This window comes from Chelonia mydas, chromosome 5 (assembly GCF_015237465.2).
Source record: "Chelonia mydas isolate rCheMyd1 chromosome 5, rCheMyd1.pri.v2, whole genome shotgun sequence".
NCBI lineage: Eukaryota > Metazoa > Chordata > Testudines > Cheloniidae > Chelonia > Chelonia mydas.
Genome location: NC_051245.2, coordinates 67365802 through 67381990, shown reverse-complemented (window position 1 = coordinate 67381990; position 16189 = coordinate 67365802). Strand labels below are relative to the sequence as shown.

General features: G+C 41.2%; 1 protein-coding gene across 20 annotated transcripts in view; it reads right to left on the bottom strand.

Moving 5' to 3' along the window:
- The window catches only part of FER (FER tyrosine kinase), a 427220-nt gene that overhangs the window by 309535 nt on the left and 101496 nt on the right, over window positions 1-16189 (bottom strand). For 18 of the 20 annotated variants that reach the window (XR_005225689.2, XM_037901518.2, XM_043547703.1 and 15 more), the window contains 2 exons: window positions 11093-11230; window positions 10115-10234 (listed from right to left, as the gene is read on the bottom strand). Coding sequence is in view for 19 of the 20 variants with exons in the window: in XM_037901518.2 (XP_037757446.1) it covers window positions 10115-10234; window positions 11093-11230 (258 nt within the window). In the remaining variant the exon portion in view is untranslated. Of the gene's footprint in view, window positions 1-10114; window positions 10235-11092; window positions 11231-13336; window positions 13380-16189 lie in introns of those variants that run through there. The other 2 variants (XM_027817823.3, XM_037901525.2) reach the window with 2 other exon arrangements.

Below are 16189 nucleotides of genomic sequence, written 5' to 3'. Positions count from 1 at the left end.
ACCTTCTGTTGGTGAGAGAGAAAAACTTTCGAGCCATAGAGCTCTTCTTCAGAACTTGAAGTTCCGTGTGGCTTCATAGCTTGTCTCTCTCACCAACAGAAGTTGGTCCAATAAAACGCATTACTTCATCCACCTTGTCTCTCTAATTTAAAAAATTCTGATTTAAAATCAGAGCACCAAGTTGGAATAGGAGATTGATGTAGCTCTTCCCAATACTTCTGAACTCTGTGAGAAAGTTTGGACTTATCTTTGAGCAAGAGAAGATAAGTTAGCTGTTTTAATCTTCCTTTTTGTTCTAAATAACCATCTGAAGTTTGGACACCATTTAGGACTGGCTAGAGCTGGTATCTCAGACTATCACCCTGATTACAATTTGTCACAGGATATTTCACCAGGGACCCACATCTGTCTTCTGGACAAAAGTAATTCAGAAAAAGACTATTACTAACTCATCAGTCAATTTAATCATAACTAGCTTTCATAATAATACATTTTCAAATTATTCATCTTTACATTGAACCTGGACATATCAAACAATTATGAAACCTTCCATATGCTGGGTTTACAAATTATCTTAATGATCTATCTGGAAGAGCTACTTGGGAATTTTTCTTGATCACTGATTTAGCAGTCTCAAATATTAATAAATATGAATACATATTTGTACAAAATAGCTATTGGAAGATTTGTTTCACTCATATGGGTACTGATTCATATTCCCACTCACCCTTTTACTAGCTTAACAGACATTCTCTACCAGTCATATATTATTTGCTCTTTTAATTCATCCCACTATCTTCTAAATATAACATTTCATCACAGTTTTCTATTTTGTTTGCATATGTTAATGCAGTAGCTTCCATTAAACCATCAACACTTATCAGCAAATACCAAAGTTTCTCTTTGTACTTAGAGGAGAACCACTGGTAAATGCTGACACAGAGACCACTATGTGTATACCATGATTCTTTATTGGATTATTTACTTAGCTTTACGCTATTTTTAAACATAAAACTGATCCAATTTTCCACACAATGTATTTTATAATGGAGATAATGGTTTAACTAAACTTAACCCAATAACATAATGTAGGAAAATATGTATTCGGTTTAAATCAAATAAAGGGATTTTAGCAGTCAAGGGAAGGCTTAAATAAAAAATGTAACAGCAAGATAAGTTGTAAAAGTGATAAGCTCAAATTATAGCTGGTAAGAGAAGAGAAGCCCTGAATTATCAAAACTGATTCTGACAAAGAAAAATTATTTTGTGATGTAATACACTTATCGTGACATTTAACATACCAGTGTCAACTTGAAGAAAGGGGCCAAATCATAAAATCTTGTCTACTCAAAGCCAGGAAAGGGGTCATTTCCAAACTGCTCAAAACTGGTTCTTAGCTCAAGTGAACAATTGGCTCTGACATCGCTTGTTTGTTAAAGTCTATAAAAAAAAGTGAGCTCGTAAAGGGTTCTGTCTGTGCAAGCTGGAGACAACCATCGTGGGTTTGAGCACTCCTGGGCCTAGTCCTTTGATAAGCACCTGATCATTGTTTATAACTGTATTTTATGAGGACGTGATGACTGCTTACACATCTAAGGCACATTTGAAGCAACTGTATAAATACCATTTGACCTTTGAATTTAATAAAAGAATTATAGCTAAATTAATATTTGGTGGTATCCTGCATAAACAATAAAATCCATAACCTTCTCCACCAGGAGGAGCTCACCCAGAGCTATAGCAGCTGGCTACTGATTTTTTTTCATACACCCTCTTTCAGAATCTGGCAGTCTGAATTACTACAAATTATCACTATGTTGGGAATAATTACAAAAATAATTCATTATAGACACAAATCTTACGATAGATAATCAACTTATAGTAAGTTTCCTGATAAAGGGACACATTGCCGTCAGCACAGTGCGGGTGCACAGGGGATGAGGGACACAAAGAACCTTTCCCTTGGACAGCCTGTGCAAGAATAAAAGACACTTGCAATCCCTGACCTCTGGAGAAAAATTTATCTGAAGAGCAAAGAAAATACTCCCTTCATGTACCACCAAAGGCGACAAGAAGAAAAGTAGTGGCATAGCTTTGATCCTTTCCACAATCAGGCTATGGGAGTATGCTGTACCATCCTTCAGGATGATAGAGAACACACTCTTCATCTGTACACCAAGAAAAAGAAGAACTCCCCACAGCTTCCCTGGGACAGTGCAGCTTCATACGAGCTCATACGGGGGACTTGAGGCTAAATGTCACAATCTAGCCCACAGATACTTTTTTGGGGAAAGGTAGCAAACAACAGTGAAATTCAAAAGAATTACATCACATCACATGCTATTCTATATTTGCTGTCTTCTATTTATTAAACATTTTGTTTAATTATTAAATTCACTACAATTAGGACATATATAAGAACACAACCAACTCTGCTTTTAACATGGACTCATGCATAACAAATTGTAAATGTACATTGCAAAAAGCACTGATTTTCACTTAAGCAGTCTATTCCCTCAATATAGATGTGCATATTTCCCATTGCCATCAGCAACAATCACACACACACGCATCAGAAGAAGAGTAGATTACCCTAATTTAATTGCGCTATGTTCATAAGCGTGCTTGAATTCTTGCTGAACAGTCAACTAGGTAAGAATCCCCAACCCAAAAAGTTTATAACCCGACCATGGATGCCTCTTCGTGTGGATTTGCAGACTGTGGCCTGCATTTTTCCACATTTGGTGTGGAACTTGGTGTGGATCTGCAGAGACTGTGGCCTGCATTTCCCCTCTCAGAAACCCAGGCTGCAGGGACCATCCAGTGTGAAAGGTGTCTGCTGGTGGAATCCCTCGGGAAGCAGATGAGAGCTACAGGAGGAGGTGTGTAGGCTGAGGCACATCCAAGCCCACAATGAATTCATTGAGAGTATTCCTATGGAGACATCCAAGGGCAATGGTGGTGGCTTACCAAATAGATTTTAGTACTTTTTTAAGTACAGCAGCATGGAAGAAAGTATCTGTGAAAGCAGACAAAGTGGGTGTCCAGGCTGACACTGATGATGGAGCAGACGGTGTGGGTGGCTTAAACAAGAAAAGAGACCAGCGGTCAGAGATGCAGGCAGGTGCTGAGTGTTGAAGGCCTTTTAGCCAAGGACAAGAAGTTTGAACTTAATGCACAGGACTATGGGGAGGCAGTAGAGGTCCTTAAATAGGAAAGTGACTGGTCACAGCAGCGAGCAAGAAAGGTTTTGGCTATGGCATTTCAGATGTATTTAGCTTTGGCTAAAGATACTGCCAATATCGTCAACATTTCTCAGTCAGGCTTCAGGCCATGTCACTGAACAAAGATGGCACGAGATAATCTTGAGCCAGGGCAAAGGCCACACATTCATATTTATACAGTTACACTTCTCTGCAGCATTTGATATTGCTGACCATGGAATCCTGGAATGCCTTGGAAATGTAGCAGGATCATTCCAAGTCATTTCTCTCAAACTGGAGAGTCACATGGGCTCCTCCTCCAGAACTCTCAACCCATGGAGTCCCATATAGAGCCGTCCTCTCCTCCTTGTTCAACACTGTATATGCAACCACTTGATGAAACTGAAACAATACAAACTAAATTGTCAGCAACAAATGGAAGACGCCCGCTCTACATCACCATCACATCAGATGCAAATAGCACCATTTCTCAGTTATCCCATGGCTTGGCTGAAATCAGTAACCAGTTGAAAAGCTAAAACGAAACTTTTCAACTGGAAAGTGATGCTTCTGAGGGAAAATGAAGCACTTTAAAAGCTCATTGCCTCCACAGCATCACCTGCAGATTGTCAAGACAGTCCTCAGAATCAATCTTAATCTGGACTTCTCACTGCTTCTAGACACCCAAATAGATAGAGCTGTGAAAAATAATCTTTTCTAGCTATGACTAGAAAGAACACTTCACTCCTCATATCACATCCAGACTTCAACAATGATCCATGAAGTAATGACCTGCTGGCTTGATTGCTGTAGTTCTCTGTACCTAGGTATGACTCCACTCACCCCCTACCCCCGCCACCAATAAAACAAGTATCCAGTTGCTCAGTAACACAGGGTGCCAAGAGCACATCACCCCACTGCTCTCTTCATTGGCTCCTTGTGGAATATGAGGTCAAAATCAGGGTTTAAATCTTCAAAACCCTGCATAAGGTCATCCTAAATTCTCCAGAGGTTCACCTCATTCTGTGTGATTATACCTTATTACAATAGCTCTAAGCTTCTTCCCAGGCTCTTCCATAACCTCTCCAGGCTTTGGCCTGTACCAACCCAATAGTACAATCTATTCCTTTCAGGTCTCTCACTGTTCTGAAAAATGTGATGTGTCAAACCTTTTTGACACATCTTCCTGTGCCTACACTTTTCCAGATTCTCACTAGACTACAACCCATAGATGGTTTCCACTTTTTGTATATTGATCCTACCAAGTACAAATATCTCTAAGCTTTCACAAGATAGATAATGTTTTTAGTCATACTGTCCATTAACTGAAGTCAAAGGAATATATCCTGTCATGGAATAAAAAGAATATTTCAAAGAAGCCAACAGATAGTAATCTAATTAAATAATGACATCCTATTCATGTAAGCAAGAGTTGCAGGACTGGGCACTAACTCTTAAGGGTCTAAGTCTGAAGTTAGTCCATAAATAACTGGAATCAGTCCAGCAATCTGCTATAAAATAGAAAACTATATTCTCTACCAGCATGCAAGTAGTGGAGTGCCACGTGGTGATGCTAGGATAACTTAATCTTGATATTTAAAGGATAATGTCTTTACCAATAAAATTTATGAGTTAGAACATAGATAAGAGTGGTAGAACAGTTGACTCTCCGGGAAGTATTAACAAGTGAATCAACTTGCTTTTTTTTTTTTTTTGGCAGATGTCAAAAGAGGCTCTTACACTGGGATGGTTCAGTTGGCTTCATTATTTTAACTGTTTCCCAGAATTTTTGTGTGTGAAAATCTGTCTGCCTCTATTCCAAATACAGCTCTAATTTTATGAAAGCCTATTTCCATTAGGAAAGATACTGATAAAGAGGAAGTTACTTACCTGTAACTGGAGGTTCTTAGAGATATATGGTCCCCATTTGGATTCCAAATGTGAGTGCACATGAATGCCATGATCCAGAGCTAGACAAGTTGTACAACAATGTCTGTTGACCAACACGTGCGTCGCCCTCACATCCACAGCTAAGGTTATAAGAGGCCATGTGGGTTGACGCTGCTCTAGTTCCCTTGCCACTAAGCAGCGTAGTCCATAGTAGAGGGGATGGAGAGCCGGTACTGGAATCTTAACAGGGACCACACATCTCAAAGAACCTCTATTACAGGTAAGTAACCTCCTTTTCTTCTTTGAGTGATGGTCCCCATATGGATTCCAAATGTCGGTGAGTAGTGAGCAATCATCAACATGGAGGTGGGTGCAAAGCCTCACAGGAAGTGATAGTCTGCAGCATGGCACAGCCAATGGCCGCATCCCCTGCTACTGCTGGGGCAATGGAGTAGCAAGAGGTAAAAGTGTGGACGGAGCTCAACATGGCTGCTTGGCAACATCCTGCCATGGCACGTATGCAAGGTAGGCCTTTGTAAAGGTTTGTGCCTGCACGGAGTGAGCTGTGACTCCAGGAGGTGGAGGTATCTGGGAGAGTATAGCATTCGGAGATCCATTTGGAGATAAGCTGCAAGGAGAGGGCTTGTCCTTTGCAACGGCAATGAAGACCCTGGGTAAAATGCAGAAGGCATGAGTGGATGTAGAAGGCCACTGCACGGCCGACGTCAAGAGTATTCAATGTTTTTACCTCTGCTGGAGGCATGGGATTTGGGATAGAAGACCGGGAGGCGGATGTACTAGTTGATGCGGAATGTGAACGCCATCTTAGGGATGAATTTGGGGTCCAGGCATAAGGAGACCTTGTCCTTATGGAAGCTGGGGTGTGTGTTGACCAAGGGGGAGGAGAGATCGGCCATCATGGCTGCCAACTCGCTAACATGTCACACCGACGTGATGGTGACTAAGAGGATCACCTTCATTGAGAGGTAGGAAAGACAGCACATCATGAGGCTTGATCAGGGCAGAGTGACATTAAGGTCCCAGGAAGGGGATGGCTTGCACAGTGGTGAAAAGGCATTGAGTAGATCTTTGAGGAAACAAACAGCGGTTGGATAACTGAACACAGTGGAACTGTCTACCGGAGGGAGGAAGGAAGGCACTGTGCACCGTCAGGTGAATCCAAATGGAACTGTGGGCAAGGCCCAACAGCTTGAGTTGGAGAAGGTAGTCAAGGAGGGGAGAGATGGATATGAAGTCTAGCGGGTAATGGTGGCAGTGAGCCCAGATGGTGAACCGTTTCCATTTCACTTGATAGCAGGCCCTGGAGGACAGCCTCCTGCTGTGCACGAGGACAGGCACTGGGGTGGAGCATGACCTGTGTACTCATGAAATCCACCCAAACACCAACCCGTGAGGCAGAACGGGCACGAGTTGGGGTGCCGGAGTCATTCATACATCTGTGAAAGGAGATCCGGGTGTGCTCGGAGGCAGAGCGGGAGATGAGCAGAGAGGCGGAGGAGGTCTGTGAACCAATACTGACGAGGCCAAATGGGGCTATCAGTCTGACTGCTACTCAATACCAGCAAACCTTGAACAGAACTTGTGGGAGCAGGGGAATGGGTGGTAAGGCATAGCAGAGATTGCCAGTCCAGTGGAGGATAAGGCCACTGCCACAGGATTCTGCCCACACAACCCCCCTGGAGCAATAAAAGGGAAGTTCGCAGTTCTCTCTGACCACAAAGATGTCCCAGAGCAGGGTGCTCCACCTGCGGAGACCAAAGCATAGGGTAGGATTCTGAGGCTCCCACTTGTGCTTTGCGTAGAAGGACATGCTGAGCATGTCCACAAGGGAGTTATGGGCACTCAGGAGATATACACCTGGAGTGTAACACCGTGTTTGATGCACCAGTTCCAGAAGTGGACAGCCTCCGCACAGAAGGAGGGAGACTTGGTGCTGCCTTACTTGATGACAGACTACCACAGCCATGTTGTCAGAGAGCAGTTGAATGTGACAAGATTGTATGAGGGGGAGGAACGCCTGACAGATGAGGCAGGCAGCACACAACTCCAGGATGTTGATATGCATCCTGGAGAGGTCCAGAGACTGCGACCAGGTGGATGCCCCAACCAACGAGAGAGGTATCCGTGGTCAGAGTGGCATAGGGGAGTGGGAGCTGTAAAGGAGGTGCGAACCAGTACCTTCGACGGGTTGGTTCACCATGAAAGGGATGCCAGGACAACAGTGGGAGGCAGGACAAGTTTGTCCAAGCAGCCTGTCTGCAGCTTGTAGATAGAGAGGAGCCACACCTGAAGGCAGTGTATGTGTAGGTGGCATGAGGCATCACGGAGGTACAGGCCATCATGTGGCCGAGGAGGGAAAGTCAATGGTGGATGGAGGTGTGTGGGGTGCAGCGCCAGGTGGTAATGATAGAAGCGAGGGCTGCAAAGCGGTCGACCAGAAGTAAAACTTGGGCTGCGATGGAGTCCAGACGAGCACCAATAAAGGTGATCTGGTGGGTAGGTACGAGAACTGACTTCTCCTCATTGATGCAAATCCCAAGAGTGGCAAGGGGCCCGCAAAGGGCCACAGTGGCTGGTAAGAAGCACCTGCGGGATGGTGCAACGAGGAGCCAGTCATCCAGGTAGGAGAATACCAAAAGGCCTAGACAGAGCAGTTGCAATATCAAAAGGGAGGACATGGAACTGATAATGGGAGTAACTAACCATAAATCGGAGAAACTTCTGGGGATGACTGTCGATGTGGAAATAGGCATCTTTCATATCAAAAGCACAAACCAGGCTTCCTGGGAAAGGGAACGAATAATCAAAGGGAGTGTCATCATCCGGAACTTGAATTTCTTTATAAACCTGTTAGGCAGCCGGAGGTCCAGGATAAAGAGGAGGAAGTATGGGGAACAGAAACCGAAGCTTCTGAAACTAGTAGCTGAAAGCCTATGCTGTGACATGGGTGTAATTCATAAAGTCATGTGTGTAAAAAACCTAAAAACAGCTGAGAACAGCTGGATGGTAACAGACCACAAATCTCAGTGATCATAGAATCATAGACACATAGGACTGGAAGGGACCTCAAGAAGTCTTCTAGTCCAGTGCCCTGCTCTCAAAGAAAGACTAAGTATTATCTACCATCCCTGATAGGTATTCATCATTGGAGTGTTTTAAGAGCAGATCATACAGAGATTCCACAACTTCCATAGGCAATTTATTCCAGTACTTAACTATCCTGACAATTAGGAAGTTTTTCTTAATGTCCAACCTCAATCACCCCTGCTGAAATATAAGCCCATTGCTTTTTCTCCTATCCTCAGAGGTTAAAGAGAACAATGTTTCTCTCACCTCCTTATAACAACCTTTTATGTCCCCTCTCAGTCTCCTCCAGATTAAACAAACCCAATTTTTTCAATCTTCCCTCATAGGTCATGTTTTCTAGACCTTTAATCATTTTTGTTGCTCTTCTCTGGACTTTCTCCAATTTGTCCACAACTTTCCTGAAATATGGCACCCAGAACTGGACACAATACTCCAGTTGAGGCCTAACCAGGGAGGAGTAGAGCAGAAGAACTGTTTCTTGTGTCTTGCTTATAACACTCCTTCTAATACATCCCAGAATGATGATTGCTTTTTTTGCAACAGTGTTACACTGTTGACTCATATTTAGCTTGTGATTCACTCTGAGCCCAGATCCCTTTTTGCAGGACTTCGTCCTAGGTACTCATTTCCCATTTTGCATGTGTGCAACTGATTGTTCTTTCCTACGTGGAGTAGTTTGCATTTGTCCTTATTGAATTTCATCCGATTTACTTGAGACCATTTCTCCACTCTGTCCAGATCATTTTGAATTTTAATTCCATCCTCCAAAGCACTTTCAACGCCTCCAGCTTGGTATCATCCACAAACTTTATAAGCGTACACACTCTATACCATTATCTAAATCATCGATGAAGATATTGAACAGAACTGGACCCAGGACTGATTCCTGCAGGACCGCACTTGATATGCCCTTCCAGCTTGACTGTGAACCATTGATGAATACTCTCCTGCAACTGTTTTCCAACCAGTGTGCATCCACCTTACAGTAGCTCCATCTAGGTTGCATTTCCTAGTTTGTTTATGGAGGTCACATAAAACAGTATCAAAAGCCTTACTAAAGTCAAGCTATGCCACATCTGCCGCTTCCCCCTTATCCACAAGGCTTGTTACTCTGTCAAAGAAAGCTGCTAGGTTAGTGTGACATGATTTGTTCTTGACAAATCCATGCTATTACTTATCACCTTAGTATCTTCTAGATGAAGATTTAACCTGATTATAATCCAAATAAAAAGAGCTCTCAAGTCATGCTTGTAGCTGTCTCCATCGCTTCACAATAACTTAACGGACATTTTACGCTTCACAGTGATGTTATGGGTTATTGTGTGTGCCGCTTGTGTTGATTTGTGTCTGGAGAAAATATCCTGGAAAATTCGTGTTAATTTGGGACGGTGGCAAATGAGTTTGTGTGCTGCAGTGATGGGCTATGTGTGTTTGGGGTTAATGTGTATAAATAATGGTGGTGTGTGTAGGTGTTATTGTGCTGGGAGAATTATATGAGCTGCTCCAGTGTGGCATCTGAGCCAAATAATCTATTTTCCCTCATACAACCGATGAAATTGTTGTATGCAAATTAGCTGCAAGGTAATTGGTTGAGTTACCTCTGATATTACAATGGTTTAGGACTCTTGGGATAGTATAGATACATGCCTTACTGTAACTGTATACCGCATAGGTGTAATTCATAAAGTCAAAATAGTTAAGAAGTTAAAAACTGGACAGCAACAGACTGCGAAACCCAGTGATGATGCAATCTGGTGATATTTTGAACAAAAAACTCTCAGCCATGCTTGTAGCTGTTTCCATCACTTCACAATGACTCAACAGACATTCTAGGCTTCATAGTGACACAGTGTCATTTCTGGAATCTTATTATACAGTCAAAAAGGATGCCACATTTTCTGAGACATACTTACATTCCTTGCAAGCTTTCTGCTGTTAAGTTATTCCACATTATCTCATTAGCTTGAAGATTTTCGTTTTCTTCCAGTAAAGATGTATCAAACACTATTTCTTGTTCTACATTCTCTGGTGACCTGTTAAGTATACAAAATAATTTAAGATTTATATTACACAGTATACACACACACAGACGCTAAGTGTAGCTCAGAAGCTATTTGTTCCTTTCCAAAATGATTATGTCAATAAAAAGCATATTTTAATCATACTGAAAACAAAAGCAGATTGAAGATAGGCAACATGATAGCTTTCCTTCAAAATAAGAGTGCAGTTTTAAAAAACACAACAAAACACAAAATGGAAGACATTTCCTTGGATTAAGGTCATTACATAACTAAGGCTTTTAATGGACCACCATATGGGTGTATGGACACATAATAACTGATCCAGTTGCAAGTTTAGGACTAACTAATAATATGAATATTAATCTATATATTAGTAACTGAGATAAAATAAAAATGCATGCATATAATTCCAAGAACTCACTGGGACTACTTATCCGAGTGACAAATGTGCAAGATCAGATCCATAAAGAACAAATAAAACTTATTCTTAAAACAAACTTTGCTTGAAATTACATAGCACATAGCTAATGCTGTGACTCAGAATTTCTAGCTCCCACAATTTTATCTGCCTACATATCTTTATCAGTAATTATCAGAGTTTAGTATTTTCTTTTTTAAAAAACTTATTGCTGAGTTTAAGACTTGTTTATTATTTAACGAAGTCCTTGGACAGTTTACATAGATGGAGATACACAGGTCAGACAATCTTACAAGTAAGGATGAAGCATTACAGTCAAGTAACAATTTAAAGGAACCCAACTGAAAACAAACTAAGCATATACCATTTTTCAGTATTAAGGCTTAACACAGAATATGATTTCTTCTTGCAAGGTAAAAATGAATAAAAGGACTAGAATGGAAAGCTTATACCTGTGAGCTTCTATGAAGCTATTGTACTCTGAGTTAGGGTCTATCTGTTCAACAGAAGTCTGGATCTCTTTATGGACATTCACTATCTCTTCTGTTACAAGACTGGTGATCTGACTGTATTCATCAAGGATTCCTTTTCTGTGGGAAAAAATACAATAATTCATAGATTCAAAGGCCCGAAGGGACCATTATGATCATCTAGTCTAACCCCCTGCATAACACAGGCCATAGAAGTCCTCCAAAATAATTCCAAAAGCATACCTAATGTACAACATGTTTTCATGAATATATATTTCAGAAAATCTTAATTTACAAACTAAAAGAACAAACACATTCAGATAATTTCTTATTTTTTCTAGACCTTTAGTGTAAATCTTCATAATACTTGGCAGTCTTTAATACACTAAAGCACTTAGTTTTAAGAATTTTAACCCTGAACTCAACAAAAAGGGGTCAACTTTTTTGTTCTTGTTCCTAGTTTTCATTCTTCATACAACGATTTCACTAATATTTCAAAACTCTGTATATTCTTAATATTCTTATTCTGTTCTGCTACTACATTTTTAAGTTACATCTCTGTAGTAACAGATGTAAAATTAAACTATGATAACAAACAGAGTTGAATGCCTTGCAATTAGTTGTTCCTACAAATGGCTGTTCCAGCTGGCTAAAGAGAGAGAGAAAAGGAGTACTTATGCCACCTTAGAGACTAAAATTTATTTGAGCATAAGCTTTCATGAGCTACAGCTCACTTCATCGGATGCATGCAGTGGAAAATACAGTGAGGAGATTTTATATACACAGAGAACATGAAACAATGGGAATTACCATACACACTTTAACGAGAGTGATCAGGTAAGGTGAGCTATTACCAGCAGGAGAGGGGAAAAAAAAGAAAACCTTTTGTAGTGATAATCAAGGTGGGCTATTTCCAGCAGTTGACAAGAACTTATGAGGAACGGGGGGGGGAGGGGGGGGGGGAGAATAAACATTGGGAAATAATTTTACTTTCTGTAATGACAGATCCACTCCCCGTCTTTATTCAAGCCTAATGTAATGGCGTCCAGTTTGCAAATTAATTCCAATTCAGCAGTCTCTCGGAGTCTGTTTTTGAAGTTTTTTTGTTGAAGAATTGCCACTTTTAGGTCTGTACTCAAGCGACCAGAGATACTGAAGTGTTCTCCGACTGGTTTTTGAATGTTATAATTCTTGACATCTGATTTGTGTCCATTTATTCTTCCATGTAGAGACTGTCCAGTTTGACCAATGTGAGAGAGAGGAATCAGATTGTACATTATTGGAAAATATAAAGAACCAATTATGGTCCCTCCATCAAAGGGATTCTGTGAGAGGGAGGGCTTTGGATGCATATTCCCTACCACCACCGCCGTACCTCCAAACAGATAACAGACAAATTAAGGAACCACTAACACAGGCAGCACCATTAGTTACTCCTGACACCATATATCACTACCAAGGAACAATTGAAGCAGTACTTCATCTGAACCCCCCACTGATAATTTTAACATCAAAATGTAGAGCTGCAACACTGACTCATTAGTTTAATAAAGAATGAGCTACTTTAATCTAAGATAACAAATTAGTGTACAGTTAGTCTCCATATTACAGGCCAGTGTGCATGTGATCCATGGGACCTTTTGCTCTCTATCATTTTAACTAATCAAATAATCTGCTCTCTGAATACTCAACGCAGGGTTCTTGTACTTTTTATTTTATTACTAGCCCACCAGAAGAAGCACACGTATGCTCATGTCACATTTCAACATATATACAACAGTAAATAAGGAAGTGTTATTTACTTCTTCTCATAACACATGAACTAGGGGGTCACCAAATGAAATTAATAGGCAGCAGGTTTAAAACAAACAAAAGGCAGTATTTCTCCACACAGCGCACAGTCAAGCTGTGGAACTCTTTGCCAGAGGATGTTGTGAAGGCCAAGACAATAACAGGGTTCAAAAAAGAACTAGATAAGTTCATGGAAGGTAGGTCCATCAATGGCCAGAAGCTGAGAATGAGTGACAGGGAATGGATCACTTGATGATTATCTGTTCTGTTCATTCCCATGGGGCACCTGGCATTGGCCACTGTCGGAAGATTGGATACTGGGCTAGATGGACCTTTGGTCTGACCCAATATGGCTGTTCTTATATGTACCAAACCCAAAAACCCAACAGCAGGAATATTTAATTTTTGGCATTCCTTAGCCATTTTCTATTTTACCTTTTTACACTTTCAATATTAACTTCAGCTATCTCACTGAGTTCTGAAAGAAGACAAAAAAAATTTTTAATATTGATCACTATTGACCAACCAGAGTAGCGTGCACATTAGAGTAGAAGGAACATTAATCTATTTTCCTTGTAATCATTTTTCAAGTAGATGCTTAATGAACCCCAAAAATGTTGCTTGCTTGGATTTCCTCGCTATTTGAGTAAACAGTGGAGGCAAGAAAAAAATTAAAGCTCAATCTAACATTGGAATATATTCGAAAAAATTTTAAAATACAAGGTACATGATTTGAAATTAATGTAAAAAGAAGTGGGCATTCAGGAAAGCAAATATTTATACATGTCTTAAAAAAAATGATATTTGTAGAATGGGTTAATTGCCTATTTTCTATACTAGTTTCTGTGATACAAATTTTCTTCCCTTCAGTTCTTGGCATTTTCTTCCGTTCTGTTATCAAGTTGGAGCTATACTACATCTTACCAATTCACTACAGGGCTACCAGTCCATAAAACCAGGATTATTCAACCATACCTCATGAAGGTGTCCCATCTCCCCCACACTAAAACCACCCAGATCCTAGCCTGAAGTTCCCTGAAACATCAGCTTTGGTTCTATCTTAGATTCAATGTTATCCAATAGTAGCAGTGTTCCCGTGAAAAGCCACTTTACAATGAGTATTCTACTAATAAGGTGATTATTTATAAATGGCACCTTTTTACTTAAGAGAGCTGATCCTGTGTGTATTCAGATATCCAGGTCCACTTAGTGACAAAACTACATTTTTACTGCTTTATACTCTTGTTGGTCCTGCAGATGAGAGAAAATGTTGGATTCTATTCCAACTTGTGCATCAACAGAACTATTTATTAAAATTGCAAAGATGAAGCGGGTGAGGTAATATCTTTTATCGGTCCAACTTCTGTTGGGGAGAGACACAAAGCTTTCAAGCTTACACAGAACTCTTCTTCAGGTCTTGAAAGCTTCTCTTCCACCAAATGAAGTTGACCAATAAACGATATTACCTCACCCATCTTGTCTCTCTAATATCATGGGACCAACCCAACTAAAACAACCCTGCGAACAACATTAAATTACAATCATTTACAGCTATGGACCTCCACTGATGAGACTGGGACTACGCACTGGTGTAACTGAGGGCCTAAAGTGGCCCAAACACTCTATTACTGGTGATGATTAAGTTAAGAACTTGGCCTGATTCTCAAAAACTCTATAGAGATTGTGTCTGCAGGGCTGGCAATTAGAAAATCCAACTTGGGTACACGTAAATTATGCACACTTTGGGAGGGATTTTCAAAAGCACTCAATGTTGGTCTTATTCTCAATGGGAGCAGAGGTAGGCCAATACTCAGTGCTTCTGAAAATCCCACATTCGATATGGAGTTACTGATAGAATCAACATGAAACCCTGCAGTGTCATTTTTAGATTAACTTTTCCTAATACTATCTCAATTGGGGTAAGTACATATTTTACCCACTACTGAACTTTTCAATTATCAGGTCTCTAAAGTAAGAACCCCAACCAGGGATTTTTTTAAAACTTGAAATGTACATGGTATGTGTTGTTTCTCAGCACTTGCCTCCATTACCTGATTGAGTGCAAAAACTGATGACAGAGACAGTCACAACAGAAGGCATCTGAGACACTAGGATAACTAAGAAAACGATTTCTCCATGGTCTCTGTAGATCACTCCTGAGGAGCCAGGTGGAAGAAACTCCCAGCAGCTGATGGAGAAGTACAACTCAAAAAGTAGCTAGCTAATTTGGGTCAGATGGCTAACCTTCCCACAGGACCCAGGGAAAGAAAGGAGCGGGTATGCCCCCACTGCAATTAGACACCGGCAGCTGGCCCATGTCAGCTGACTCAGGCTCACAGGGCTCAGGCTGCAGGGCTGTTTAACTGCAATGTAGACTTCTGAGCCTGGCCTGCAGCCTGAGCCCTGGGACCCTCCTACTTTGCAGAGTCCTAGAGCCTGGGCTCCAGTCTAAGCCTGTGTCTACACCACAGTTAAACAGCCCCTTAACTCACATCCCAAGAGCCCAAGTCAGCTGGCATGGGCCAGCCACTGGTGTCTAACTGCAGTGTAGACATACCCCAAATGGCCCCAGGCTGGTACCACTGACAAGAATTGGATTTTTCCTGCCTCCTTTCCTACAGAGATCACAGAATTCTATTGTACCAAGTTAAGGAAGCAGCAATGTGCCCTCACCTATTCCTCTCTTTCTAGTCAGACATTAGCAAGGAATAGGAAAGATGATGATCAAGGAGCAAGTTGTTTCGTGCAAGCAGTTTAAGCTCAGAACTTGTCAAGAATTAAAGGATCCCACAGTGTCCTCTCCATGGGCCTTGAGAATAGGTACTTTTTTCAGGTGGCTTCTTCCTTCTTTTGCTATTCTATCAGCTGCTCTCCTCGCTAACCCCAACACCAAATTCCTCAAACTTGTCCTTGTGACTCACCCTACCAGCTGTTAGTTGGTTTTTTGTTTTTGCCAAACAAAACAAACACACTATAAGCACTAGTGAGAATGGCTTCCGGGCCAGGATCAAAGAAGTCAATGGGAAAAGGTTTTACATTTAAAGGAATTTATATACTACTTGTTACACTAACCAGTGCGTCCAGACCAAGTCTACTGCATCCCAGGAACCTAGGGGCATACCAGGAGGCATAAGGGCTAGAGAAAAGATTCTCATCAGAATCTGGTGTCTTGCAGGTCAAGCCTCTTTCCGAAAACTGGAGCGGAAGTCCCTAGGGAACCAGACATGTCACTTTCTCATTGCTCAGAGTCCATGGAGGTTGAGCAAGACTGTCTCACATAAGTTTAAA